This window comes from Bubalus bubalis, chromosome 21, assembly GCF_019923935.1.
Source record: "Bubalus bubalis isolate 160015118507 breed Murrah chromosome 21, NDDB_SH_1, whole genome shotgun sequence".
Lineage (NCBI taxonomy): Eukaryota > Metazoa > Chordata > Mammalia > Artiodactyla > Bovidae > Bubalus > Bubalus bubalis.
In genome coordinates this window covers 56,639,829-56,667,284 of record NC_059177.1, presented here as the reverse complement: position 1 = coordinate 56,667,284, position 27,456 = coordinate 56,639,829, and the positions used below count along the sequence as shown (strand labels likewise).

Sequence of the window (27,456 nt, the reverse complement as noted above, 5' to 3'; positions counted from 1 at the left end):
CTGTGTATACCATACCCTTTCTCAATCCCCTATTTATCCCCTCTCCCAAACGCTCTTTTCAAAGCTCCTTTAATCGGCTTGCCATACTGCTTGCCTCATTAACGCTTGGTCACTAAAACTTCCTGACCTCAGAGCAGAGGTCTTTTGGGTGCACAGTTCCCAAAGCGTTTATCTGAGAGCTCCATAGGAGACTGAATGTGTATCATTCATTAATCTCCCAGGGGCTACGTTCTCATCTTCGGTGATAACTCTCTGATGGAAGCTCTCCCATAGATAGCAATACACTTTCCCTTCAGGCACTACATGAAAGAAACAATGGAATCATCCTATAAAATTACACAGAATGACACTCTGGCCCATTGTTTTCTTCTGCTGCCTAAGGAAGAAGCTGTACTCTTTGGATCCCTGTGAAGAGTTTGGCTTGTCCACCTCCTCGGATTCCCAAGTAACAATTAGGCAATCTGGCCTTCTTCCCACTTCTCATTTCAGTGTGTAGGATACTTGTCAACTTGCCCAGAATGACTTTAGGCATTTTGAGCTCTTCATCTGAGTGTATGCAATAGATAAATAAAAACATAATTAAAAGGAAGACTGACTTAATACTTGATTTTATTTTTTTGGAGGGAGGGCATACTTATTTTAGAATTGAAAGCACTGTTTGTTTTTTTGTCTCTCTTCATATTTTAGTTTTCCTCTCCTTCCCTTTGTGTTCAATAAGATGTTTCTAAATGTTCAAAGTAAAGAGTTTATTAAAATGCAGCTCATGTTTGTAAATGAAAAAACATAGCATCTTACTTTCTAGTGCTCAGTGTATCTGAAGAAAAGCACCCCTGGAGTGCAAAAAACAAACTCAGTGGTTGGAATGTGGTTTAATAAGCCCACAAACCTGTCAGGAATCTTAAACTCTCTTCCCAAAGCTATGCCGACATACAACATAACTTTGGAGGAACCAGTTCAGTTTGTATTGTATGTATTCCTTATAATTTAGGAATAACCACTTTCTGAAGACTGAAAATCGCTAGTAGTGGAAATCGTTAGGTGAAACTGAAGCCTTCGTTATATTATTAGGAGTTGACAAGTGGTTTGTATGTTTAATAAAAGGAAAAAGGACTAGAGCTCTAAAGACCCAGTGGATGGGTGTCTTGGTTGTCACTGTCCTAGAACCAAAGATAACAGAAAAGCGAAAAAATAGGAACTTAAATATGTCAGTATTTTATGATATGGGAATTCAGTGAAAAGCATTCAAGAACAGAAGAGCATTCAGTGAACATTCAGAACAGAATGCCTAAGCAAGAGATTTCGATACTGAAGATATCTACTTTTTTAAGCAAGAGAAAAAATTAAATATTTACTCTTCCTTTGTAATAGAAAACTATACTTCAGGGGTATCCACATTGCCTTGGTTCTCAATGGAAAGCTCTACCTCATATAAAAATGCCAGCTAATAAATGTAGAAAGAGGGATAGAATCACACATCATAAACTCAAAGTGTTGATTCATTCAAGGATTATTCAGTGTGTTGTGGCTTTTGGGGGAATGGTTGGTGAAACTGAATATCCCTATAATTCCATAGTTAGCAGCACACATATTACTTTCTAGTTGCAAGGAAAAAAAGGAACCCTGCAGTGTTAGCGTCATTCTAAATTAGTGACTGATCTTAGCATCACTGATGGCTGGTCATATGCCATCTCTCTGATGTGATGAGCTAGGAAACATAGACTGTTACCTGTGTTACATTAAAGAATGTTCACCTGAATCCACACACCCTTAGAAATAACATCCGATTTGTGGGAAACATGGGGATAGAGAAGCAAGATAAACAATCCCAGAAGAAAACAGCCAGACAAATCCAGAGGGTGGACATACCATGGGGTAAATTGGGCTAATCTTTTCAATTAGTCAGTGGCCTTAAAATTAAGGAAAGTCAGCAGTGAGGGAAGGTGACTACCCTAGATTTTAGAAGACTTAAGGAACATACAACCAAATGGATAGCTACATCCTGGGTTAGATTCAGGCTAGGAATAAACCAGTTATAAAGAACATTTGGGGTCAACTGGGAAAATTTAAATATGAACTGGGTATTGTTTGAAATGAAAATTTAGTAAAATGGAAAGATGGGGATTATGAGCGTTAAAAAGCAGGTTACCTGGAAGCAAGGGGAATTTGGAGGAGAATGGATACATGTCTGTGCATGGCCGAGTCCCTCTAACTGTCCACCTGAAACCATCACAACATTGTTAATTGGCTCTACCCCAATACAAGTATGAAGTTAAAAAATAATAAATAAAACAACTTATAAGTAAATGAAAAGCAGGCTTGCCACCAATAAGTACCATATCTCATTTTTACTAAAAAACACAAATACTATGTGTATAGATACAGGTAAGTACATTTATATATGTACTTAGGATTATACATATGCCCAGAAAAAGATCTAGTTAGAGAAACACTAAGAGTTCAACATTAATAATCTCTAAGTAGCAGAAATATAACGATTTTATTTTTACCAATCTGTATTTTGAAATTTTCAACAATGAAAATGGATTGGTTCTGTAAATATAAAATGTTAATTAGAAAAAAAACACTTTCATATAGTAAAGCAACAGCGTTTTCTGTCCTTTAAGGAAAATAAAAATGTTTCCATGGAGGAAGAAAAGTGAAAAGACTGGAAAACAATTTAGTATCTTTCAAAAACATCTGGTAGTGGGTTTTGCCTGTAAGTTGTATCTATTTGTCTTTAGTCAACATGGTGTAAAGAGTCAAACAGACCCATGTTTGAATTCAAACTCTGTCACTTCACAAGCGTTTTTACTTGGGGCATGTCACTTTATCTCTCCAAGTCTCTGTTTTCTCATCTAAAAGAGTGGTTGTGAGAATTAAAGATGCCTTAAATAAATCAGTGCCCGGAACAGAGTGCACTTTCAAAATTATAATATTTTGAAATCTTATCATCAGCAATTTAAACCTTACACATGACAACTTGATTAATAAAATAATGGAACAGTCACCAACTGACACCTCGGTTGCTCTTAAGTTTACGGTTTTTGAATGTAAGTATGTTTCGCAAAGTGACTATGACTTCCCTGGTGGCTCAGATGGTAAAGCATCTGCCTACACTGTGGGAGACCGGGGTTCGATCCCTGGGTTGGGAAGATCCTCTGGAGAAGGAAATGACAACCCACTCTAGTACTCTTGCCTGGAAAATCCCATGGACAGAGGAGCGTGGTAGGCTACAGTCCATGGGGTCGCAGAGAGTCGGACGCAACTGACTCCACTTTCACTTTCTATGTTTCACAAAGACACAGTGTATATAACTAGAGTATGAAATTGTTAAGTAGTTAGATCTTCAAAAACAAGTATGAATTTTAAGGGTTCGCTTAACAATAGAAGACCCATTTTTATTTATGGTAGCAGTTAGAGAGCTGATAGAAAAATAAAGATTAATTTTGTAGCCAAAATCCATTGTCAGGTTCCACACGCAAGCTCTTTTCAAGAGCTGCTTTTTACTTTCTTCTTTTGCTTTGAAGGACCTCGTAGCATCATTGTGAATTTCAAAATAGATAAAAGCGCAGTGCAGCTCTAAAGTGCTTTCTAAAACTTAAAAGTATGAGTACCTCACAGTGGAAATTTTCACACAGTAATTTTATTCTTTTCATTAGAGGAACTGTGTCAATAGAAAGTACAACTGTTTGTACCAGAAGAACCCCAGGCTGTTAGGATGACTCACGAAGAATCTGAGCATGAGGCAAAAGGACATTTGTCAGCAGAATGGGTTCCTGAACTGATTGATCAGATATCACCAATTTTTAATTACCAAGCTGTTATTGAGTACTTCCTTTTTAAAAAGCCCCGACTCTAAACTCTGTGGTCCGCTGTGGCATTCCCACAGGTGAGTCATTCACGTTAAGTGACTCGCATGGTACTGAAGCTTTTGTGCTAATACACTTCAAACATAATTGTTGGCATTAAGAATAATTGATTGGAACAATTTACTTGAACGTTTTATTGCATCATTTTAATAAGACAGAGCACAAACTGGGAATGAAGAAACCTGATTTCTAGCTCAAAGTCTGCTGCTGATTATTGGAGTCATACCTTGGGCAAATCATTTGATTTCTCTGTAACTCATTTTCCTTATGAAAAATTAAGGGTTTGAATGTGTTAGTCTCTGTGGTATCAAGTTATAGGAGTCTGTAATCTCATTGTATTTCCTTTGGGGCAGTCACAAAACTGGTAAAAGGCTTATTTTACATAAACTAAACTTGCCTATAACTCTGTGGGGCTGAACTTGCACTAGGATTGCGGGGTTTCATATGGTTCACCAGTGATGGGATACGTTACCTTAGGAATCTCCAGATAGCTGATCTTGAAAAACTAATTGATAGAATCTGAACAGTGAAGAAGATACATGTTTTAGAAGTTTGGGATTTCCCACAACTTAAATATGGGTCAGTTGATGATATCACCTGTAGGTATTTTATTATGGTTAGAAACCAAATTACTGGAGAATTTCAAATATTACACTGCAAACACAAGTTAACATAGTTTAGGTGGTTTGTCTTTGGTTCAACGGTATAATGACTGGAAAAGTGTTTAGTTGATCCCTAGAAAGTGGTTAGACAGGTTAGAGTTTTGTTTTGTTTTTGTTTTTTTTTTTCAGGTATAACAGGCAAGTTAACTTTTCAAGGGGGTGGGGGGATGCGGGAAGAAGGAAGTTTCCAGATGAAAGTGCCTTTGGTGGTATACCTAATTAGCCACCAGGTATAAGAAGGAAGTAGTAACTCAGGATTAGAACATGAATAAGAATGCAATATACAGAGTTTCCATTACCCTTTAAATAAACAAATTGCAGGTGTACTGTTAAGTATCTCCCCATTAGAAGCCAAAAGGACTTAAAGGGTTTTGCAGAAAGTTCTTCTCATTCCAGAGACGAGAAACGTGAACCCAAAGAGTTAACACAAGTCTGAAGCCATATAACAACTGAAAACCTATGCTTTCTGGCTCCAGTTTCTATCTGTGACTCCATGGATCACATCACTTCAGGGTCAAGAAAACCTTTTAAAATACCAAATACACATCTTCTGGAGCTATTGGCTATAAGCTAACATCTTTTTATCAAGTTAATTTTCTTTCGTTCAGAATGGTGGTGGTGGTTGTTCCGTCGCTAAGTTGTGTCTGACTCTTTGCGACCCCATGGACTGCAGCACGCCAGGCTTCCCTGTCCTTCACTGTCTCCTGGACTTTGCTCAGATTCATGTTCGTTCATCAAAATGGTTTATTAGCTTAGAATAATAATCCTGTATAGAAAACATATACTGTCCATGGGGTTCTCCAAGTGAGAACACTGGAGTGGGTTGCCATGTCCTTCTCCAGTTGACCACGTTTTGTCAGAACTCTTCAGTGTGACGTGTCTGTCCTGGGTGGCCCTGCATGGCATGGCTCCTAGCTTCACTGAGTTACACAGGCCCCTTTACCATGACAAGGCTGTGATCCACTAAGGGCCAACTAACTGGAAGAGACCCTGCTAATGGCAAAGTTTGAAGGCAAAAGGAGAAGAGAGTGGCCGAGGATGAGATGGTTAAATAGCATGACCAACTCAATGGACCTGAACGTGAGCAAATTCCGGGAGATAGTGGAGAACAGAGGAGCCTGGCATGCTGCAGTCCATGGGGTCACAAAGAGTTGGACTTGACTTAGTGACTGAACAACAATGCTAACATAGAAAACATGTCATTGGGTTGGCCAAAAAAATTATTTCGAGTTTTTCATGTATGTGAAAATCCGAATGACCTTTGTGGCCAATACTTTTTGAAATTCTGAACCAAGTTATAGTTTTAGCTTAAAGAAGAATGGATCTTGCCCTCCTTTCTTTCAAGAAAAAAAGAAAAAGAAAGAAAGGATCCAGGTATATTCAGTGGTGGCCTTCCTTTCTCTCTTTCCATGGGAATCCCGGACTTGCTGGGATGGTGGCCGTGGGATCTACCTGTTAGGATACAGGGTTGTATGTTCTGCTTAAAGTCCTGTGTCCCATTGAAACATTGTTTTTCCCATGCTGTGTTCCCAGAGACCATGGAGAAACTGAATCGATGCACACCCTGACTCTGGAAGGTGGGGTTCTGAGCTGACTTTAGTTGCACCAGGAAAAGGCAGCAGTTCTGGGCAGGCGAAGTGAGCTTCAGAAGTCTTTCTGGTTGTTGGCAGCTGTGTGGCTTCCTTGGGGGACCACGGGGAGATGTCAGTCTTGTCTGAAGAAGAAGAAAGCTGAAGGTGTTGTCACTTCCCGAGGTCCCTCTCCTCCATGAATGATCCCTGGGAGACAGATGTGTCAGGCAGCTGTCTCCTCATGGCTCTCATCACCAAAACGATCAATAACACGCGTTGATGCCAGCTAGGCACACAGCTAGGCAGGACCCGAGGGATGCTCACAATTATTAGATCCTATTCCCTCAAGGAGCCCCTAACCTTTTAGGAGCTAATGCAGGTGGCCATAGCTCTTGTAGCATGAAACAAAGCAACTTTTTCAGTGGAGCTATAGCAGAAGGAAATGGCAACCCACTCCAGTATTCTTGCCTGGGAAACCCATGGACAGAGGAGCCTAGAGGGCTACAGTGCATGGGGTCACAAAGGGTCAGACACAACTGAGTGCAGGTAGAGACGGAGAGCCAGCAGGAGAAAGAATTCTGTACGCACTGTGCTAACTTGTACTAATGCAGCTTGCTTTACAGAAAAGAAAAAGAGCGCACTTAAAGCAGCTTTAAAATTCAAATTCAATCTAGGGAATGAAATCCAAATTTAACCTGTAGCCACCCAACCCGGAACAGTAAAGAATCCGCCTGCCAATGCAGGAGACCCAGGTTCAGTCCCTGGGTTGGGAAGATCCCCTGAGAAGGGAATGGCTACCGGACTCCAGTATTCTTGCCTGGAGAATCCCATGGACAGAGGAGCCTGTCACAAAGAGTCGGACACAACTGATTGACTAACACACAGACACACACGTGCTGCAGTATATTACAGAAGCTGAGCTATAACATTGTACATGTGAAACTTACATGATGTTATCAACTAACGTTACTATGATTGAAAAAAGAGAAAGGTTTTAGTTTCCGAGAGTAATGTGACAGGAAAAATACTCTCTTCTGTGGAAACATTTGATGTAAATCTTTGTCAATCTAGTGCTTTTTAAAAAACTTCATACAGATATAATACTATGATTTTGCTAATTGTACATGTTTAGACATTCTCTTACTTTTTTGTTATGGAATCATTAACAGGTGTTATTTCTCTACTTGTTGCTGCTGTTCAGTCGCTAAGTCGTATCCGACCCTTTGCGACCCCGTGGACTATAGCCCACCAGGCTCCTCTGTTGATGGGATTTCCCAGGCAAGAGTACTGGAGTGGGTTTCCATTTCCTTCTCCTGGGGATCTTTCTGATCTAGGGATTGAACCCTCATCTCCTGCATTGGCAGATAGGTTCTTTACTGCTGAACCACCTAGGAAGCCCATTACTCTAGTTGCTTCTCCTATATGTACTAAAATTGGGGGAGTATTTTGACTGAGTAATATTCAGATTCTTTTGGTTAAGAGATGATTCTGTAAATAATATTGAAAACTAAATACTGAAGAGTAGCCTTCTCAAATTCCAGTCTTCCATTTCTTTCAGATGTCATAACTAGGATAGGATTAAGCTTTCCATCTTCCTTATGATCGCACCATTCCTGGTTTTCCCCATGCTTCCTCCTGGTGATGATGTGTCCTGCACCCACAGTCACATCCACACCCCCGCATCTCTGCTGTCCACAGGGAGACGATCGCCTTGTCTTCTCGCCTCTACATGGCACAGAGCCCGACATCCCCCGTGTTGGAAGCTGGGTTAGCTTTTGTGCGAGTGCATTAGGAAGATGGCCTTCTCCCACTTCTCCTCATTCTGGAAAATTACCACGGGCTGTCTTTCATAGCTGACTTTCCAGGTGGCTCAGTAAAGAACCTGCCTGCCAGTGCAGGAGACGCAAGAGATGTGGGTTCAATCCCTGGGTCAGGAAGATCCCCTGGTGAAGAGAATGGCAACCCACTCCAGTATTCTTGCCTGGAGAAGCCCATGGACAGAGGAGCCTGGCGGGTTATAGTCCATGGGGTCGCAAAGAGTCAGACATGACTAAACGACCAAATAATAACAATCTTTCTAAGGACATGCTCCACAGGATGGAAGGCAATAGAATTCTTTATAAAAGTACCCTTCAGAAACAAAGTGCCGATAACCAGTTGGTGTAGAAAACACCTAGACGTGGTCTAAAGCTCCAAGACCTACATTACGGCCCCATTTACTGGCATGCTTTTTTATGCATCTTATTATAATATCCTTCATATTTTGATAGTATAAAGAGTAAGACACTGGGAAATCTCAAGACCTTGACAGTAAGTAAATTCACATGCATGTCAAAACACTAACAAATTTGTCAGTGATCATATACTGTGTCCACTGATGCTAACGACTTAACTTAAGCAAATACATTATTTCTGGTACCATCACATGCTAATTGACCTTCAAGGTTAAGGAAGCTAAAAGATCACCCTTTTAGGGATATTTGGATAATTTTGATAAATATAATTAAATGTGAACTCGTCGAGGATGGGAACCTTGACTTATGAATATTGTTATCTCTTATCCCTTAGAATAACACCTGGCCGTTAGTATCTCATGAACATCTGAAGGATGCACGAGTGGATAGCTGTCAACTGTGTAATTAGATACAAATGAGATTGGCTCCGTTTATTTTTTTAATTTTTATTTATTTATTTTTCTAACACCAAAACCATTTTGTATTGGGGTATAGCCAATGAACAATGCTGTGGTAGCTTCAGGTGAACAGCGGAGGGACTCTGGCTCCATTTGCTTTTGTCCATTTTAATTTGTAAGTTGTATCTTACATGATCCAGTGCTGCAGTGTGATAGGACAAAATCACTAACATAACAAATACGATTAAACAGTCTGTATTCTATAAGTATTTTGTTAGTAACTTGGGGTGCTTTCTGCATTGCTTGGTATGTTGTCAAGAGTTTAAGCAACATTTGTTGCACCCGCCACTAATACTAAAACCGTCATTAAAAAAAACACACACACACACGTCATTTTTGTCTATTGATTATTTTTAAATTCTACAAGGTGAGAGCACATCCATCTTGTTCATCAAGCCAGCACCTAGCTCCATGCCTGCCAATATAGTGGTGATATATTGCCAGTAAACATTCATTGAATAAATAAATGAATGAAAGACAGTGAATAGGACAGGTTTTTTGCTTTCTTGTAATATAGTCTAGGGAAGGAGGGTTGGCAGATTGTGCTCAGTGCTGCAAGAGTCGATGGTATTAGATTCAGGGGCTGTGGAGTAATTCGCTGTTAAAAATAATTTTATGTTTGAATGGCTGAAGCCTGTCTTCAGAAGTATTAGAGGCTTACAGCATCTAGCGACACAGCAGGTAGGCCAAGTTGAATGGTGTTTGAGAAGGAAAAAAGAGAGAATAGAAGTAACAGTAGGTGAAGAATCCAGAACTCAGTCCCTTTGAGGACTCTTGGAAAGAATGCATGTGTGTATTGCCCAGAGAGTAAAAGAGATGGCTAGAGAACCAGGTGATACTGTTGACCTCAGAAACAAAACTCAGATGATCCTCAGGTAGAACTGTGGGGCATGAATGAGCTACATGGTCACTGAGGAAGTGCGGGAATGACAGGAAGAAGCGTATTGAGAAAGTCCCCACATTCCCTGCATATCCATAGATAACGGAAAAGTGAAGAACAGTTACTTATTGATGTTCCTTTAAAGAGTTAACGCGTCTCCCCCCTTAACTCACCCGGTGCTCTAACCCTGTTGTGCCTGATTTATTAAAAGCGGTGATTCAGTCACTTCTAAGAGTAGAAGTCAGTGAAGGCCAGTGGTGGTAAACTGGCCTGAGAATTAAATTCCAGTTCCAGCTCCATCCCTCCCTAGCTGTTTAACCTGGAGAATTTACTTCTCATTTGGGATCCCCATTTCCTCATCTTATTAATAGATCCTTAGACCCGCAAAGGGCTTCTCTCACTCGAAAATGGTATCATTCTGCCAACTTTATCCTTCTTATAATCCATCATAATCTTAAGCACACTTTAGTAAACTTGTTCTAAGTTCATTTTTTAAAAATTGGAGAGACTGTGCAATCAGAAGGCAAGAATGAGGTGATGATAGGGAACTGGGTGAGATACTGCCACTTAACAGGAATAAGGAGCGTCCCTGGCGGCTCAGACAGTCAAGAGTCTGCCTGCAATGCAGGAGACCCAGGTTTGATACCTGGGTTGGGAAGATCTGGAGAAGGGAATGGCAGCCCACTCTAGGATTCTTGCCTGAAGAATCCCATGAACAAAAAAGAGCCCAGAGGGCTACAGTCCATGGGGTCGCAGAGTTGGACACAACTGAGTGACCAACACACCCACACACAACAGGAATAAAGCCAAAATTTGCCTTTCAGACTCAGGCACATTTTGGAACATTGCGTATCTGTAGGCAGTGTGTGGGTGCTAAGTTGCTTCAGTTGTGTCTGACTCTTTGCAATTCTGTGGGCTGAAACCTGCCAGCTCCTTTGTCCATGGGATTCTCCTGGCAAGAATACTGCAGTAGGTTGCCATGCCCTCCTCCGGCGGATCTTCCCAAACCAGGGATTGAACCCACGTCTCTTACATCTCCTGCATTGGCAGGTGAGTTCTTTACGCCTCTCACCACCTGGGAAGCCCTATCTGTAGGCTGAATGGGGCTTAAATTTTTGTTCATTTTTTTTTTAGATGATACTTAGTTTTTTTTTTTTTAATTTTATTTTATTTTTAAACTTTACAATATTGTATTGGTTTTGCCAAATATCGAAATGAATCCACCACAGGTATACATGTGCTCCCCATCCCGAACCCTCCTCCCTCCTCCCTCCCCATACCATCCCTCCGGGTCGTCCCAGTGCACCAGCCCCAAGCATCCGGTATCGTGCATCGAACCTGGACTGGCGACTCGTTTCATACATGATATTCTACATGTTTCAATGCCATTCTCCCAAATCTTCCCACCCTCTCCCTCTCCCACAGAGTCCATAAGACTGTTCTATACATCAGTGTCTCTTTTGCTGTCTCGTATACAGGGTTATTGTTACCATCTTTCTAAATTCCATATATATGCGTTAGAATACTGTATTGGTGTTTTTCTTTCTGGCTTACTTCACTCTGTATAACAGGCTCCAGTTTCATCCACCTCATTAGAACTGATTCAAATGTATTCTTTTTAATGGCCGAGTAATACTCCATTGTGTATATGTACCATAGCTTTCTTATCCATTCATCTGCTGATGGACATCTAGGTTGCTTCCATGTCCTGGCTATTATAAACAGTGCTGCAATGAACATTGGGGTACACGTGTCCCAAAAGGAAAGTGTTCTTGACTTAGTTTTATCTATCATAACTTCAACCAAGAATCTTGGATTAATCACACCTTTAAATGTTGTGTCATTGTGCAAAGTTTCCCACTGAGAAGAAAGAAGAAACTCGTTTATTGAGAAAAGACCCTGATGCTGGAAGCGATTGAGGACAGGAGGAGAAGGGGGTGACAGAGGATGAGATGATTGGATGGCATCATCAACTCAATGGACATGAGTTTGAGCAGGCTCCAGGAGATAGTAAAGGATGGGGAAGCCTGGCGTGCTGCAGTCCCTGGGGTCACAAAGAGTCAAACACGACTTAGCGACTGAACAACAACAGCAACAAAGAGAAAAAACTAGTTCTACACAGCTGTAATTCCCTCAGTTATTTGGACTGTCAAGAAAGGTCTTTTAGCTCAGTCTCCTTAATAAAGGTGTTCTTGGTTTTTAGAAGTTTATTCACGATGGAATTGCTCAACTCTGCACTGTATTGTGTGCCAGTCAAGACCCAGTTAAGTCTTCTTCCCACCAAGCTATTACTCCACAACTGATAAGGGAGCTTTTGCTAGTCTCTTGTAGGATGGCGCCTTACTCAATGTAGGTGGACAGATATGTATGTACGCTGCTCGGGGAATATTGGGATCAGCGCATTCAGAGATTTATTACCACCTGATATACTGCCCCATGTGGGGGCATCTTTTTACATCCACAAGTCACTGCGATTCCATGAGGCCGCCTGTGTGATAGGAGGAGGCCTGCTCCCACAGTGAAACTTGGCACAGCTAGCGTTTCTCTTTGCCAAAAAGGTCAAAGGCCTTGAGCAAGAAGCCAGCTTTTTCCTGATTACAAAACTGACCACAATTCCTCTCCAACCTATCCGTGTCAGTCTTTTTTTTTTTTTTTTTTTTTCCCTTTCTGGTAATGCATTATTCCTCTCAGGGAGAATTCTACTTTCCTCATGATGATCTGGAATCTATCCTTCCAACATTAACCAACGTTCACACATCAGCTGATGTATATGCTATGGATGGATAAACTTAATAATTAAGTTTCTGAGCAGCAGACCCTGATTTATAGAATCTGAGCTGTCTCAGGCCCTGTCTCCAAATCTGTTAATGCTTCAGTTTTAGAGAATCTGGATCGCTGTGTCGTTTTTTTACAGACTTCACAAAGTAAGAGAGTAAATACCTAAGGACAGAGAATTTCAGTAGCTGATCACAAATTTTATAAACACATACTTGAATTCAGACATTTTCTTCAGATATCAGATGATATGACTAGAGATTCAACCAAGGGTGGGCAGACAGAAAAAAAAAAAATTATCCAAGTAAGTTTAGCTAGTATTTCATAACCCAGAGATGTAAAGTTTTCCATTTTGGAATCAACAGAATATTGAACTACGTCTGCCCTCAGAGTTCTAAGTACTGTCCTGCCCCCGCCCCTCACAAGACACGAGGGTGACCGGCGAGACGGTGTGGCAATGTTTTCCTTGTAATGTACCAGGTCTTGCCAAAGCAGTGAACAGCGTTAGGACACAACAGCTTGTCACCGCTGGGCTCTAACAGGAGGATGCCAGCCAGTCCATCCAGGCCTGGCCCTCTGTGAGTTTATTCCCACCTCCCCCAAACATTTGGAAACGGACGTCTTGACTCATTGGTGCGTTCCCAACTTTTACTGCCATGCATCTTTTTCTTTGAACGGAACTGGCCTTTTGCAAGAAATAGACCCAATATCGGTGGGAGTCGCAGCAAATCCCTGTTCCATGCTGTGATGGGTGAAACCCTGGGAGATGCTCTTATTGACCCAGAGAGTGAGCCCTTCGCTGTCACAGTGTCTGCAAGGACCTCACAAGGTAAAGTCAGCTCCAGATTTGGCTGTCGGTATCCCCCGGGCATCGCGGAAGGGTGGACTTGATCTTGTGGCCTGTCTTCCAAGTGATGTATGTTCTGCTACTCTGGCGTGTGTAGGTCAGTATTTTGATGCTTAACTTGCTGCTCTTGCGTTCACTTAAAGCATACTCAGAGCTTTTTTTTAAAAAGAACAAACAACTAAATCCAGATTTTATTTCTGTGCTTGACTCCTATGTCCTGAATTTAAGTATTCAAGGTATATTTATATCCAAAGAAATTCTACTTGTTTTCATAGGGTTGGCCAAAAGACTTGTTCGGGTTTTTCTGCACAATCTTACGAAGAACCTGAAGGAACTTTTTGGGCTACCTAACATTTTCTGTGTTGACGTATGTTTTCCCCAAATACCTAAGGTCGTCTTAGAATGTCTTTCCTCCTTTTAGCCTTGTGTGTTATGTATCTCTCACAGCAGCCTTTATTCATTTTAAAGTACTCTCAACATGTTTTTGCTCTACTTTGAAATCTAGATACTTGTGTGGGCATTTTATCTCTCTCAGAGAATTGTAAGCATCCAGGGTATAGAGCCAAGTCTTATTCTTTATATTTCTTAGGGTGTGAAGCAGAGTGCCCAATGCTTTGTAGAATAGTGTGGAGACCTTGGAGAAGACCTATTCTAAGCATCTCATTTTACTATTGCATGCTAGGTAAATGATTATCACTTTTACTTGGATGTGAGAGATTCAGTTAGATACCTCATTTTCAGCATTTCTTTCTTGGCCTTTGCAAAATGTAAGTTTTTTATTTCTATAGCTCCTTCTACTGGAGCGTATTAGCACAGCTGCTTCTGTTTTGTGCTATATCATATTTATTTCTTTTTTTTTCTCTTCTTGTAGATGCTACGTAAAAATTCATTGTGTTAGCTAGTCTGATTCACATTTTACGATGTAAATGCCAAAGTGTTAAAATTAAGTTGATTAATTGTTGAAATGGATGGCTGTACATTTTGATGTTTTAATTTTTCTGAAAGTCTGAAGTTTGAGCATATTAATCACAGAATTTTTTAAACATTGAGCTTTTTAAAAGTTAAGAAAAAAATTTCCTGAAGTGACATTTCATTTTATTGTGACATTTGGATTCAATGTATATTTCTGTCATCTGAGTCTCTTAAACAGGAGTTTAATCTTATTATATTACATAAAATCCTGTTATTCTGTTTTTCTACAAGCCATAAAAAGTATTGGTATGTTTCTCCAGTAATTAATTTAACCTGCATCAGGGCAGAATGTCCAACCCATACTGTAAAATAATTCTTGTGTCAAAATTTGACAGTTTTGTTTGTTTGAAAAGAATATGTCCAGAATGCAGTGCAACAAATATTTTAGGTTAACTGAAGCAAATATGTTTATGGTAAGGGATAGTTATGGGTTTTGCATTAATTTTCATTCTGCACTAACCTCTTTATTTTTATACCTTGAATTTACCCTGGGTGTAATTTTTTTGTGTCTCAAATCCCTTTCAAAAGAATAACCCAGTACTTTTCTTCTTAATTAAGATGGTACAGAATAGAATTACGAGCAGTTAAGAAATTATATATTGTACCAATTATTTAACTCTCATGTTAAATGATCTCTGATTACTCTTTAGTCACAAATGTTTTTTCTGTCAAAAATAGGTTTCTAAAGGCCAAAGACCCGTGATAGTTCACTTCTATTGTATTTTGTAGAGGGCCACTTAAATACTTCACTGTTGCCAAAACAAACAAACAAACCTGAAAATAAATTGGGAACGTGGTCATCATTAGCTAATCGAGGCCAGCAGAGATGAAACCCTGTAGAGATTAGGTATCTGGCCTCGGTACAGGAATTTTTCTGGCTTCTCTTCCTCATCACAGGCAAAGGGAAATAAGGGTGTTGCAAAGATCTGGGCGCTGCTGTTGAAGGCAAAGTGGCTCACTGAGTGTGAATGGCCCAGTTACCCAGCCATACTGGTCCCCTTCATGAGACTTTTTAAAAAGTCCACTCTTTGTAACCTCTATGCCCAAAGGGGACTTCTGCATGTTTTCCTGGGATTCATTATCACCATGATTCCATGTATCTTATTCCCCTTTCTGTTTTCATCGTGAGCTTTTCAGGGAACCCCAACTAACCCCATGCTGGCCGTGAAACCGTTTCCACTAGAGAAACTGGCAAGGTTGAAGGGAAGCGTCCATAAGCTGAAGCTGAACATGCCTCCTGCTTTCAGCGCCAGACTTGGTCCTGGGTGAATTCTCTAATTTTAAGTTGTTGCACCAGAGCACTGAAAGATGATGACACGCTTGTCCTTTGGAACTGATTGAGCAATGGAAGTGTGCCTTAGAGACACGACAAATGCTGCAATAGATGATTCTTTGAAACGAGAGTCTCTCCTGAGAGAGGGGTGAGTGATGGATTGCTGCCGTTTCTATTGAGGGAGACTTAAACTGTGGCCGTGTGGCTCCAGGCAGCTGTGTACTTGGGAGCATTAGATAACTGAGCCAAGCCAAGGCTTTTACCTTTCCACAAGTTCTAAGGGACCCATGTGGTGTCAGGAAATGGAACTCCTGAACTTGTCCTGGCCGTATGCTTTCTGTGTGAATTTAAGCGTGTCATCCGTCCCCTCTGCCCTCCGCACACATGTTAGCAGAAAATACAGGACTATTGTGAGGACTGAATGATACATTTGTTGCGAAAGCGCACCAGACGCCCTCTGTGAAGTTCATTGTCCTGGGCTTGTGGTGTTACTCACTTGTGGATAGAACAGAAGATACACAGTATCCTAAATTTGAAGCGTTTTAAGGAATATGGAGGAAGAAAACCTGCAGGATTCCTTATGCATCAAAATGAGTGGCCGTTTTAAGTGAGATGAGGCCTCTGTATAACCTCTCTTGAAGGTTTTGATAAGGAAATGATCAGACTTAGAAAAAGCATCCTCATGTCTGATTCTTTTTTTTTTTTAAATGGGCCAGTTACCTCCCGATTTCATTAACATTTGTCTATAAAGAGATTGAATTTCCACAAGTTCAGTCATTCTTTGTGCCTAAATGAGAGCAACAATTGCATGTTTTCTTCTCAGAGACATTGAAAAATTGTCTTAGATTATAATGTTCTCTATATGATGAAGATTTAGGTTATTGACAGCTCCAGATTTCATGATCCCACAAGTAATAACAGTTCAGGGAGTTTTTCTAGAATTTTACTGTTGTCCATAATAATGTTTTCCTTAGTATGAGTGAGTGAAAGTCAGTCAGTCGTGTCCGACTCATTGCGACACCATGGATTGTAGCCCACCAGGCTTCTCTGTCCATGGGATTTTCCAGGCAAGAATACTGAAGTGGGTTGCCGTTCCCTTCTCCAGGGGATCTTCCTGAACCAGGGATCGAACCCAGGTCTCCTGCATTGCAGGCAGATTCTTTACTGTCTGAGCCACCAGCGAAGCCCTTTCCTTGATAGTATGGCTCTAGTTTTATCATCTATTTCTGATTTAACTGTTCAAATTTGTTTTCTGATCACTAGGATGTGGTAGATTTGGCAGATTTCTAGACTCTAGGAATCTCCTTATTATGTTTCCGAAAACTGGCATTTCTCTTGTGCATTCCCCCCAATTATGAATTATAGGAAACACTCCAAATATATGTCATTTATATTAAGTGCTTACAAGAAAACATACCACTTTAAAACATTTTATCTTCCCCAACAAAGCCTAAGGAACACGACTTGTCTTCAAAGCTCATGCTCGTGCTTAGTCGTTCAGTCGTATCCAGCTCTGCGACTTCATGGACTGTAGCCCACCAGGCTCCTCTGTTCACAGGATTCTCCAGGCAAAAATACTGGAATGGTTGCCATTTCCTCCTCCAGGGGATCTTCCCAACCCAGGGATTGAACCTGAGTTTCCTGTGCCTCCTGCGTTGCAGATAGATTCTTTACCATTGAGCCACCAGGGAAGCCTGCCAGCAACTATCCATATAAACTGCAATATAAATCCATATAAATGGAGTGTAAAACATGGGTTGTTAAATGAAAAGCAATTTTTATACCTCTGATAGAGGTTGTTGTGGATTATTACCTTTATCAGCATTCTCACTTATAACTTGAATAAGATAAGCTGGAGGAGATTCTGAAATCATCATAGCTCTTTGTGAGGTACGTATTCTTTGTGTCAGAGGAAATCTGACCAAAGCAAATTTCTTAGTTATATTAGATCAACGGAACCGACACAAAGTTTCTGTTACCTTAGCTTCCTTTGAACACCCTTATATTAGGCCTTAGAAAGCTGTCCAGAAAATGCCTTGTGTCTACCTACTGCTGCTGCTGCTGCTGCTAAGTCGCTTCAGTCGTGTCTGACTCTGTGCGACCCCATAGACGGAAGCCCAGCAGGCTCCCCTGTCCCTGGGATTCTCCAGGCAAGAACACTGGAGTGGGTTGCCATTTCCTTCTCCAATGCATGAAAGTGAAAAGTGAAAGTGAAGTCGCTCAGTCGTGTCCCACTCTTAGCGACCCCGTGGACTGCAGCCCACCAGGCTCCTCTGTCCATGGGATTTTCCAGGCAAGTGTACTGGAGTGGGGTGCCATTGCCTTCTCCAGTCCACCTAGTAGTGTTGAGTTATTTGTGAAAATATGTGATAGAAAATGAATCAGATTCATTTGAATAGGACTAAGTTTCTATAAACCTCTACCAGATAACTTATTATTTTTTTTTATAGACAGTTTTGTACCTGTAACTAATTTAGAGACACGGGCATTGTACATGTATTTGATAGCAACTGCTATTCAGCTCTTATAACATGGGAATCAAGACCACGTGGCTGCCTGAGCACACAGGTTTTTAGGCCCATGCAATTTTTAGTTGAGAAAGGGATTGCCAACACAAGATTGAGGTTCCCACAATTGGCGAATGGTTTACATTATAAAGTAGATTCAAAACAGCAACTGTCAATTAACTACAGGAGAATTATCCCTCATTACCTCATGCCAGGATTTCTGTACAGCCTTATAGCTGACCTTCTAAATGAGAAACTGTCAGCCAGCCAATCCAATCTGCCAGATAAGTGGTCCTAAAAGCCTGTCTTTATTACCCGTCTTCTAATACATATTGAGCATCTACAATATAATAAATACGAGACACCAGAAACACTGGCTTTGAGAGCTCTTTGTAATCTGTTTCTACCTTATGCATCTTATTTCCCCCCAGTCCAAGAGACTGGCCTGCCTTGCTCTAACTGGACCAATGCCATTGTCCCAAGAGCAAGCCACACTCACTTTTGCCTCCAAGACTACCATGTCCTGGAATAGCTCTCCTGATTCTTCCACCTTTGCCAGTCCTCTCTGTCCTTCAAGGTCAGGTTCAGGTGACGTCTCCTCCATGAAACACTCTCTGGATACGTTACCATTAATCGCTCTCCCTTTCCCATAAAAGGACTGTGTTTCTTCTCTCCACTCCACTGCCCCTGAGGACCATCTCAGTCTCCTGAGAGGTTTACCCGAGTCTGCCGTAGCCCCCAGCCACCTAGTCTCAACCGAGAGGGATCATGTTAAAGTGCAAGTCAGGTCTGTCCTCATGCTCAACACCGTGCAGTGACTCTCCCTTCTCTTAAACATAAGCTCCGTACCCCTACCTCACCATGTCAACACCCCTCTTACCCCGTCTGCCCTTCACCCTCCTCTGCAGCCACATTTGCCTCTTTGCTATTCCTCCCACATTCCACACTGCTCCTGCGTTAGTGCTTTCGCTCCAGCTCTTGCATCTTCCTGGAATTCTCTTCCTTTGACACCTTGGCTGACTCTCAGCTCCTCCTAATCTCTGCTCAGCTTTTACCTTCATGTGAGGATTGCTTTGACCCTCTGTTGATTATCTGTCCTCCCCACGGGCCTTCCCCTCTCCCTGCTCTACATTTTCTCGTGTCTAAAGCATTCCTCATCCTCTAGCCTCCCATATAATTAACTTACTCCCCGTATTTATTGTGTGTTGTCTGCTTTATACCACTAGCACATTAACCCCATGAAGTCAGTGCTCTTTGTCTAGTTTGCTCATCCACTGACACATCCCAACTACCTGGAATGTGCTCGATGAACAGCAGGGCTCAGACACTTGTTCAGTGAAAGAATAAAAACCCTCTGGCATTTTTGGTCTGTATCACAGTGTTTAACCCTTAATTTGAGACTGCCTGATATTATTTTCTGTTTGAAAGATTCCCTAAGCCAAGTTATATAGTCACTGAGGATAAGATCCAAGTTTATTTTTCCTTTTATTCCACCAGTATCTAACATGTAATAGGTGTCTGATAAGTTCTTGTTGACGTATTAAGAACACGCTGCTCTTCCACGGTACTTTTCTGAGGTCAGACACTGAAATCTGCTAAGTGTGTAAAAATGAAAGTTTAGTGTGCACTGAATAACATTCTAAAATTAATGCTATTAAAAGCAAACCATGTGACATATGCGCTAAAAACCAAGTACAAAGATACTATGGATGACCTATTACTAAGAGTTACGTGCACCATGGCCCTCCATTGGTTTGAATATCATTTGAATATTAATTTGAATGTGACAGGTTTTTAAATTATCCAAGTGCCTGGCTTCTTTGGCAAGTCTGTCTATCTCCTGATACTTCCAGTGTTCACCTGAACTTCAGGAGCCCTGTTTGCTAGCAGAAAAGTACCTTACTTGGTTTAGTAACTGATACCCCACGTATGAAGCCCTGAGAGCATGGCCTGCTGAGTCATCAGTGTCCAGCACATGTTAATTCTGTCTTGTCACCTTTAAAACAGAAGTTACCACTCTGGGATAATATAGGTTTACATTATCCATACTACCAAAAGTTTTCTATTTTCAGTTACTTAAATCAGACTGACTGCTTAAGTCTCCTCCAATCTTTTCCTTAACATTTTTTCAGAATATCTAGGTATTATCTGACAGATACCCATTATTAATCATAGTTCTAGAAGAAAAACCAAGGTTCAATTTCTAGTTTTGGCAGAGAGCCAATGGCAGAACCTGGTAACAGAAGTTCTGATATCCTTCACACGTTCCACTCATGTGAACACAACGGCCCCCTTACTTCTTTCAGAGAAACTTAGATATTCATTCTTCTTACTCTTTTGCTTTGCATTAGCAATTAAATATTTTTAATGTAATATAATTGGATATTACCTTACTGTTGTCTTACCCTTTACCTAAAACTCTGCCTTTTAGTTTTAAAAAAACCTATTATGCAGACTGGGCAACTTTGCTTAGTTGATTAAACTATGTTGCTGCTGCTGCTACTGCTAAGTCGCTTCAGTCGTGTCCGACTCTGTGCGACCCCATAGACGGCAGCCCACCAGGCTCCCCCGTCCCTGGGATTCTCCAGGCAAGAACACTGGAGTGGGTTGCCATTTCCTTCTCCAATGCGTGAAAGTGAAAAGTGAAAGTGAAGTCGCTCAGTCGTGTCCGACTCTTAGCGACCCCATGGACTGCAGCCCACCAGGCTCCTCCGTCCATGGGATTTTCCAGGCAAGAGTACTGGAGTGGATTGCCGTTGCCTTCTCCGAACTATGTTGCTAATAAGATCCAAATGTGTGTGTAAGTTTGACCTAATTCTGACCAAGTTTCCGTAGAAATCTCTACCATTTACAAGGAATCTCTTTACTATTGATACAGCCACACCTCTAGCCAATTACAAGGTACAAACAATTGACCCAGGAGAAACCAGTCCAATTTGCAAATGTTGGTTCTGTATGAAATCTAATCCTCTTTGATGTTATATTCGTTTTGTTATTATTGCTTAAATAAATTCATGTATTAGAAGGGCCATGCTAGATGTTGGAGATGAGTATCTTTTCCTTGGATTATCTTTATCAGGAACAATCCAATCCTAGTCATTCCACTGGCCTTTACAATTCAAACACATTTCTACAGTGAAGAGACTCCTGATTATTTCAGAACGTGTGAGTCTCTTTCTCCTCTGTTTCTAAAGCACTTACTGTCTGTATACTGTCTTCTTTTATCAAACGTCTTTCACCTTGGTAACGTCTCAAGGTCAAGAACTACATTATATTGTATTTCTTGTGAGACCTGAAGAATACCTTGCACATAGTTTTAGGCCATTGGGTATCTTGATTTCGAAGAGCTGACTCATTTGAAAAGACCCTGATGCTGGGAAAGATTGAGGGCAGGAAGAGAAGGGGACGACAGAGGATGAGATGGTTGGATGGCATCACCAACTCAATGGACATGCGTTTGGGTGGACTCCACGAGTTGGTGATGGACAGGGAGGCCTGGCGTGCTGTGGTTCATGGGGTTGCAAAGAGTCGGACACAACTGAGCAACTGAACTGAACTGGCTTTGTATTACTGATTGAGCATGAGCTGAGATTAAGATACTGAGAAAGAAAAATTGCCAAAGAAAAGTAAACTAAGGAAAAGTTTGGGGAAGAGAAACACCATAGTGAAATATACAATGACTTGTATAAGAAGCAAGGTTATAAAATAGGTCATTGATATAAAGAAGACATTAAATTATTAACATAAAATTGGTAGCTTGAATTTAACCTACTGATATATTTCACTTAAAAAGAATGTCTCAAAAGACAACTCAACTAATTGAAGCACATTAACCTTCCAAACAGAGGACTCTTGATGTAGGCCTTAGGTTTTAGAGAAAGATTTCCTGCATTATTAAAGAACACAGGGTCTCTATATAACAAAATAGGCCAAACATATCTAAAGCAAAAACGTATCTTCTAATACTAACTCCTAGGATGAAATGTGCACCCTTTGAGTTTTTACCTACCCTGTTTACACTGCTTTAAGAACCTGTAGATTAAGACCTACAGTTCACATGAACTTGATTTTTTGTGTATGATGTAAGATAGGGGTTGAACCTTTTTCTTCTCTATGTGGATGTCCAATGTGTGACCTACTCTATTGAGAAGACTCTTTCCCCACTGCGCTACACTGGCATTTTTGATAAACTAGGTGACCATTTACATGTGGAATAGATTCTAGGCTTGCGCTTCTATCACACTGGTCTATTTTTCTGTCTTTGCACCAGCCATTATCTGGTCTTAAGGGCTGTAGCGCTGACGTTGGTTCTGGTATCTGGTAGCGTACGTCTGCCAGCATTTTCTTCTCTTCAAGATCGCCTCATCTAGTCTTAGCCCCTTACATTTTCATGTAATTTTTTAGGCTCAGCATGTCATTTTCCACACCAAAAAAAAAAAAATGTTAATATTTTGATTGGAATTGTTCCGAATCTATAGATAAATGTGGGGAGAATTGACAGTTTTATAATAGTGAGCCTTCCAGAGCATGAACATGCTATACCCCTTCATTCAAATATTTAGATCTTTTTTCAGTAGTATTTTTGAGTTTCCAATGTAGAGATCTTACTCTTACTCTGATAGATTTTTTCCATAGGTACTTGATGGTTTTGATGCTATTGTAAAAAATCATTTTAAAATGTCATTTTCTGTTTGTTGTTGGCTTTATAGAAATACAGCTGGCTTTTGAATATCAACCTTATAGTCAGCAACTTTGCTAAATTCTCCTGTTAACTGTAATGGTTTTTGTGTGTGTGTGTGTGTGTGTTTTATACAATCATGTCATCTGTGAGTAATGTTAGTTTTATTTGTACTCTTCTAATTCTGTGTCTTTGTTGTTGTTGTTGTTGGATTGGATAGGATCTCCAGTGTTTAATAGAAATAATGATAAACTAGTATCCTTATCTCATTCCTGATCTTAGAAGGAAAGCTTAAGTATTTCACTATCAAGTATGATGGCTACTTTAGGGGTTTTGTCTTTTTTTAAAATAGCTATTCTTTATCAGATTAATGAAGTTTCCTGCCCTTCCTAGTGAAGAAGTTTTTTAAACTCATGAATGAGTGTTGAACTGTATCAAATGCTTTCATGTAGAACATTTTTTTCATCATGCTATAATGGCTCAGGAGGAAGAGTTAAAATGAAAATGCTAAAAAAAAAAAGAAAAAAAAAGAAAATGCTTACATCGAATATTTTAATATGATGTGGCAATATGTTTTAAGATTAGATATATATATATAAAATCTCTCTCTATGTATGTATATATAGTATAGCTAATGAAAACCTTCGTTTCACTCCATAGCCACTGGTGATCTGGCTACATCTGTTTTGACACTTTTGTCCTCAAGAGTTTGTTTAGTTTTGCCAAATATCAAAATGAATCCACCACAGGTATACATGTGTTCCCCATTTTGATATTTGGCAAAACTAATACAGTTATGTAAAGTTTAAAAATAAAAAAATAAATAAAATTAAAAAAAAATAAAAATAAAAAATAAACTATATCCAACTTAAGACAAAAAAAAAAAAAAAAATCACTCACTTTGCCAGACTAAACAACTCCGAGTAAGGCCAGCTTTCCCCTCTAGGATAATCTCAGGCCTTTAGAGATGCTTCAGTAGTAAAGTGTTCTTTAAAAACACCTACCCACTCTCTCTCTCCCAGGTTGCAGGAGGTCCTTTGCAATTGTTGACAGGTGGACAGAGTCAGGAGAAGCAGTCCTTTGGGGGTCTTTGGTGGCTGCCTCCTTTCTAAGTAGTTACACACTTCTAGAGCATTCCTTTCATATTTTTTTTTCCTTCTCACTCAGCCTCCTTTCTCCCATTTGCATTCCCCCTTCACTGCAAAACCCAAATCTAGCTGCACAGAGGGAGCTGACCAGCGGAGAGCATTCCAGTTCCCTGTTTCCGGCCTAAGCACCATTCTTCGCTGGCTGCTGGTGTGTGCTCGGCAAGACCAGATTTTCAACTTGGCCAGAGTAACTACGGTTCAACAGATTCAATCCTGACTAGATTTTAGTGAGTCTCCCTTTGGAAACATGTTTTTCTAATACTTGACCAACAGATGACCTGTTTTCTCTTCTGCTTTTATCAAAAGAACCAACCTTGAACTAGTTTGACCATGATGAGAAAGAGGGCTTGAATCTCCAGCTAAGGTGGCAGAAGAAATGACCAGTCCGGATGAGGGCATGATTCTGTCATCTTTCTTGTCACCTGATATCTCAGGATTGGATTAAACAAGCTATCTAAACCAGACATGGCCCATGCAAGAGAAAATGAAGTTTGTAAAAGTATAAATGAACATTTTCTAAAGCCCTTTGTTGGTCTGAATTTGGAAATTTGCTGTGAGACCTCCTAGCTTATTATAAAGACATGTGCATGTAAAGATGCATATTAGAATGCTTTCAACCTCTTGAAAGCCAAGGCTATCAATGGGAGTATCACCAAGACGTCAACCGCAGAAGCATTGAATTTGGTTTGTAGTATTGTCTAAGTTGACAACACAATGAAACTATCTTTTCTTAAAGAAACAAATGACACTCTGAGGAATCCATTTTTTAATCCTTTTAAACATTAGTAAGTTGTATTAAAAATAGTAAGTTATATTACATTTATAAGTTACACATATATTAACAAATTATAAATTACATATGTAATGGTTCAGTGCCTGTCATGGAATGAGTGCCTAAAAATTATTAGCTACTGTTAAACTATGGGTCTTCCCTGGTGGCTCAGTGGTAAAGAACCCGCCTGTCAGTGCAGGAGACATGAGTTCAACCCCTGGATCAGGAAGATCCCTGGAGGAGGAAATGCCAACCCACTGCAGGGCTTTCGCCTGGGGAATCCCATGGGCAGAAGAACCTGGTGGGCCACAGTCCACGGGGTCACGAGAGTCAGACACGACTTAGTGACTGAACAGCAACAAGCAACAACAGTAAGCTGTGCTTCTGCTAGTGGGGCCCAGACTCTTTCTTCCTTGATACCAGTGAAGGAAAAGAAATGAGTTGATGGAATCTATCCTTTAAATGCTTGAGTCACAGCCATCTGTGGACTGTCATCTGTTGGTCAAGTATTAAAAATAGTTTCTGATTTTCCTTTATTTTACTTGAAACCACGTTAAAATTTTCTCTACTTTTCCAGGTGAATATATGATAAATCCCTTTAAGAGGACTGAGAAACAGGCAGGGAATGTATTTCCTCCTTCTTAGGTGACATCATGGGAAAATATTGCTTAATTTTTACCTTTATCAAACTAAAATTTGCACACAGTTTTGGAAGTCAGATCGTACAAAGCTTTTAATGAAGAATCGCAATCTTTAGTCCATACCCAGTCCCTACTCCTCAGAGGCAACACTTTTTAACTTTTAAAAACATTTCTCCTGGCTTTTACTACTGTGTCTTAAGATAACATGCTTATACTGCTATTTTAAAATTGTATCCATCATTACCCACTGACTTCCTACTGTGATAGATAATTTATTTAGCCCTTTGCCACCACGGTCCCTTTCCCAAAACACACACTTCTCCTTCCTCCCAACTTCACAGTGTGTTGATTCATAATTTTAGGTGAAATCAGATATCTGTGCTCACCTTTGAAAGTGTTGCTTACGGTTGAGCCAGAAAGTATGCTGCAGTTCTGCCTCTGACCCTGAATAGATGTTTGTTTTTCTGGAGTTTATTATTATTATTATCTTTGCTCACATGTTGTTCTTTTTCTACACACCTGTCACTAATTCACCCTCAAACTCTCCCTCAAAGTGGGCATTTGGATGTATCAGGCATTGGGTTGCTCAGGGGATCCCTCCGCCCTCCTCTGTCCCCCTTTCCTTTTCTGTGTCTAGGAACAGGTTCTGTTTGGGCTCTGGCGTCCTGGGCCTTCCTTCCACCTCTCCACTGGGTTTCCATCCCTTGCTTCCTGGATCTTTTGTTTCCTTTTTGTTCTGGTGTGGAACTCTAGGAAAGAGGTGAGTCTTTTTGAGGCCTTGTATTTCTGAAAATGTCTTTATTCTCCTCTTACACTTGAGTGACAGTTTAGCTGAGTATAAAATTCTAAGTTGGAAATCTTTTTTTTTTTTCTTTGAAATTTGAAAACACTGCTCTTTTGATTTTCTAGCTTCCAGTGCTGCTCTTGAACAGGTCAGTGGCATTCTGATTCCTGGCCCTTTATATGGGACTTTTTTTTCCTGTCTGGAATCTTTTAGGAGAGTCTCTGTAAAAGGAGCATTCGTCTTTACTGTGATTCCTTTCTGCGTGGTTTAAGTTCTCTCTTGTGTTTTGCTGTTGTTTCAACCAACATAAATCCTTGCCCTTAGTCACTCTAAACTCACAAATAACCTAAGGAGTAACTTAATGTTTTTCAAGTACATGTGGTAAAGTATAAATATACAGAGGGTGATAACAATCCATTTAGAAAATGAAATTCCAAAATTATGAACTCCAAAAACATAGCTTAGACCGTTTCACAAACCCTATTCCATCAAACAGTAAACTCTGTGAACATTGTAGGCCATGCCCCCCCCCCACCTGCTTTTGTATATTCTCATGAATTATTAGCATATAATTCTAAGAAGTCCTGCAGCAAACCCATTTAAACTGGCTTCATGTAGCATTTCCTAAGTTTATTTGCCCACCAGATTTTTTTTGTTTTTAATTATTCTGAAAGGAACATCGTTAACATATGTGTAACACAGTTGGGGACATGCCAGATAAGACGTAGACTTTCCTGGCTGCAGAAGAGCAATTAAGCATTGGAATGAGTAACCAGGAGAGGCTGTGGACTCTCCTTTTGCAGAGGCCTTTAAAACAGGACATCTGTTTTAGGCGTAGTCCTGTTTGAACAATAGGACTTAGCTGCTGTTTCTTCCTCTTCCTGTCCCCTAGTGGTAGCGTTGGGGAGCTTTTAGCCCACCTTTTACATGATTCTAGTACTCTGGTGACAAAAATTACCTCTGCCACCCATAATTATATTTATAGAGAACTCAGCGGCCCCATGCTGGATGCTTTACATGTATTATTTAACTGAATCTTCAACAGCAACTCCGTGAGGTTGGCAGTATGATTATTTACAGACTAGGGATAATCAGGTATAAAGAAATCACAAAATGACAAGCAGGAGGGCAGGATTCAAACCCAGGGCCTCTGACTCACTACTGGCTCTCCATCTGCAGATGTTAATGTCCAGAACAGCAGCCCCTTCAACAAACAAACATATAAAATGCATACATTTATGATATGAAAACTTAGACTGGTATGATGCTCACTTTATCAGATTTTTCCCTAAACCTTTTGATGAATTCAGAGTTTATTGTTTTTCTTAGAAACAAATTCTACTCCCAGTTTTTTTTTTTATTCTAATTTGTCATCCAGCACATGG

General features: G+C 40.3%; 1 protein-coding gene across 17 annotated transcripts in view; it reads left to right on the top strand.

Moving 5' to 3' along the window:
* Positions 1-27,456, top strand: part of PPARG (peroxisome proliferator activated receptor gamma) — a 218,285-nt gene that overhangs the window by 45,989 nt on the left and 144,840 nt on the right. For 4 of the 17 annotated variants that reach the window (XM_044933433.2, XM_044933434.2, XM_044933432.2 and 1 more), the window contains exon 1: positions 12,365-13,393. In XM_044933433.2, the coding sequence (XP_044789368.1) occupies positions 13,216-13,393 (178 nt within the window). In that variant the 5' untranslated portion in view covers positions 12,365-13,215. 17 annotated transcript variants of the gene reach the window in all.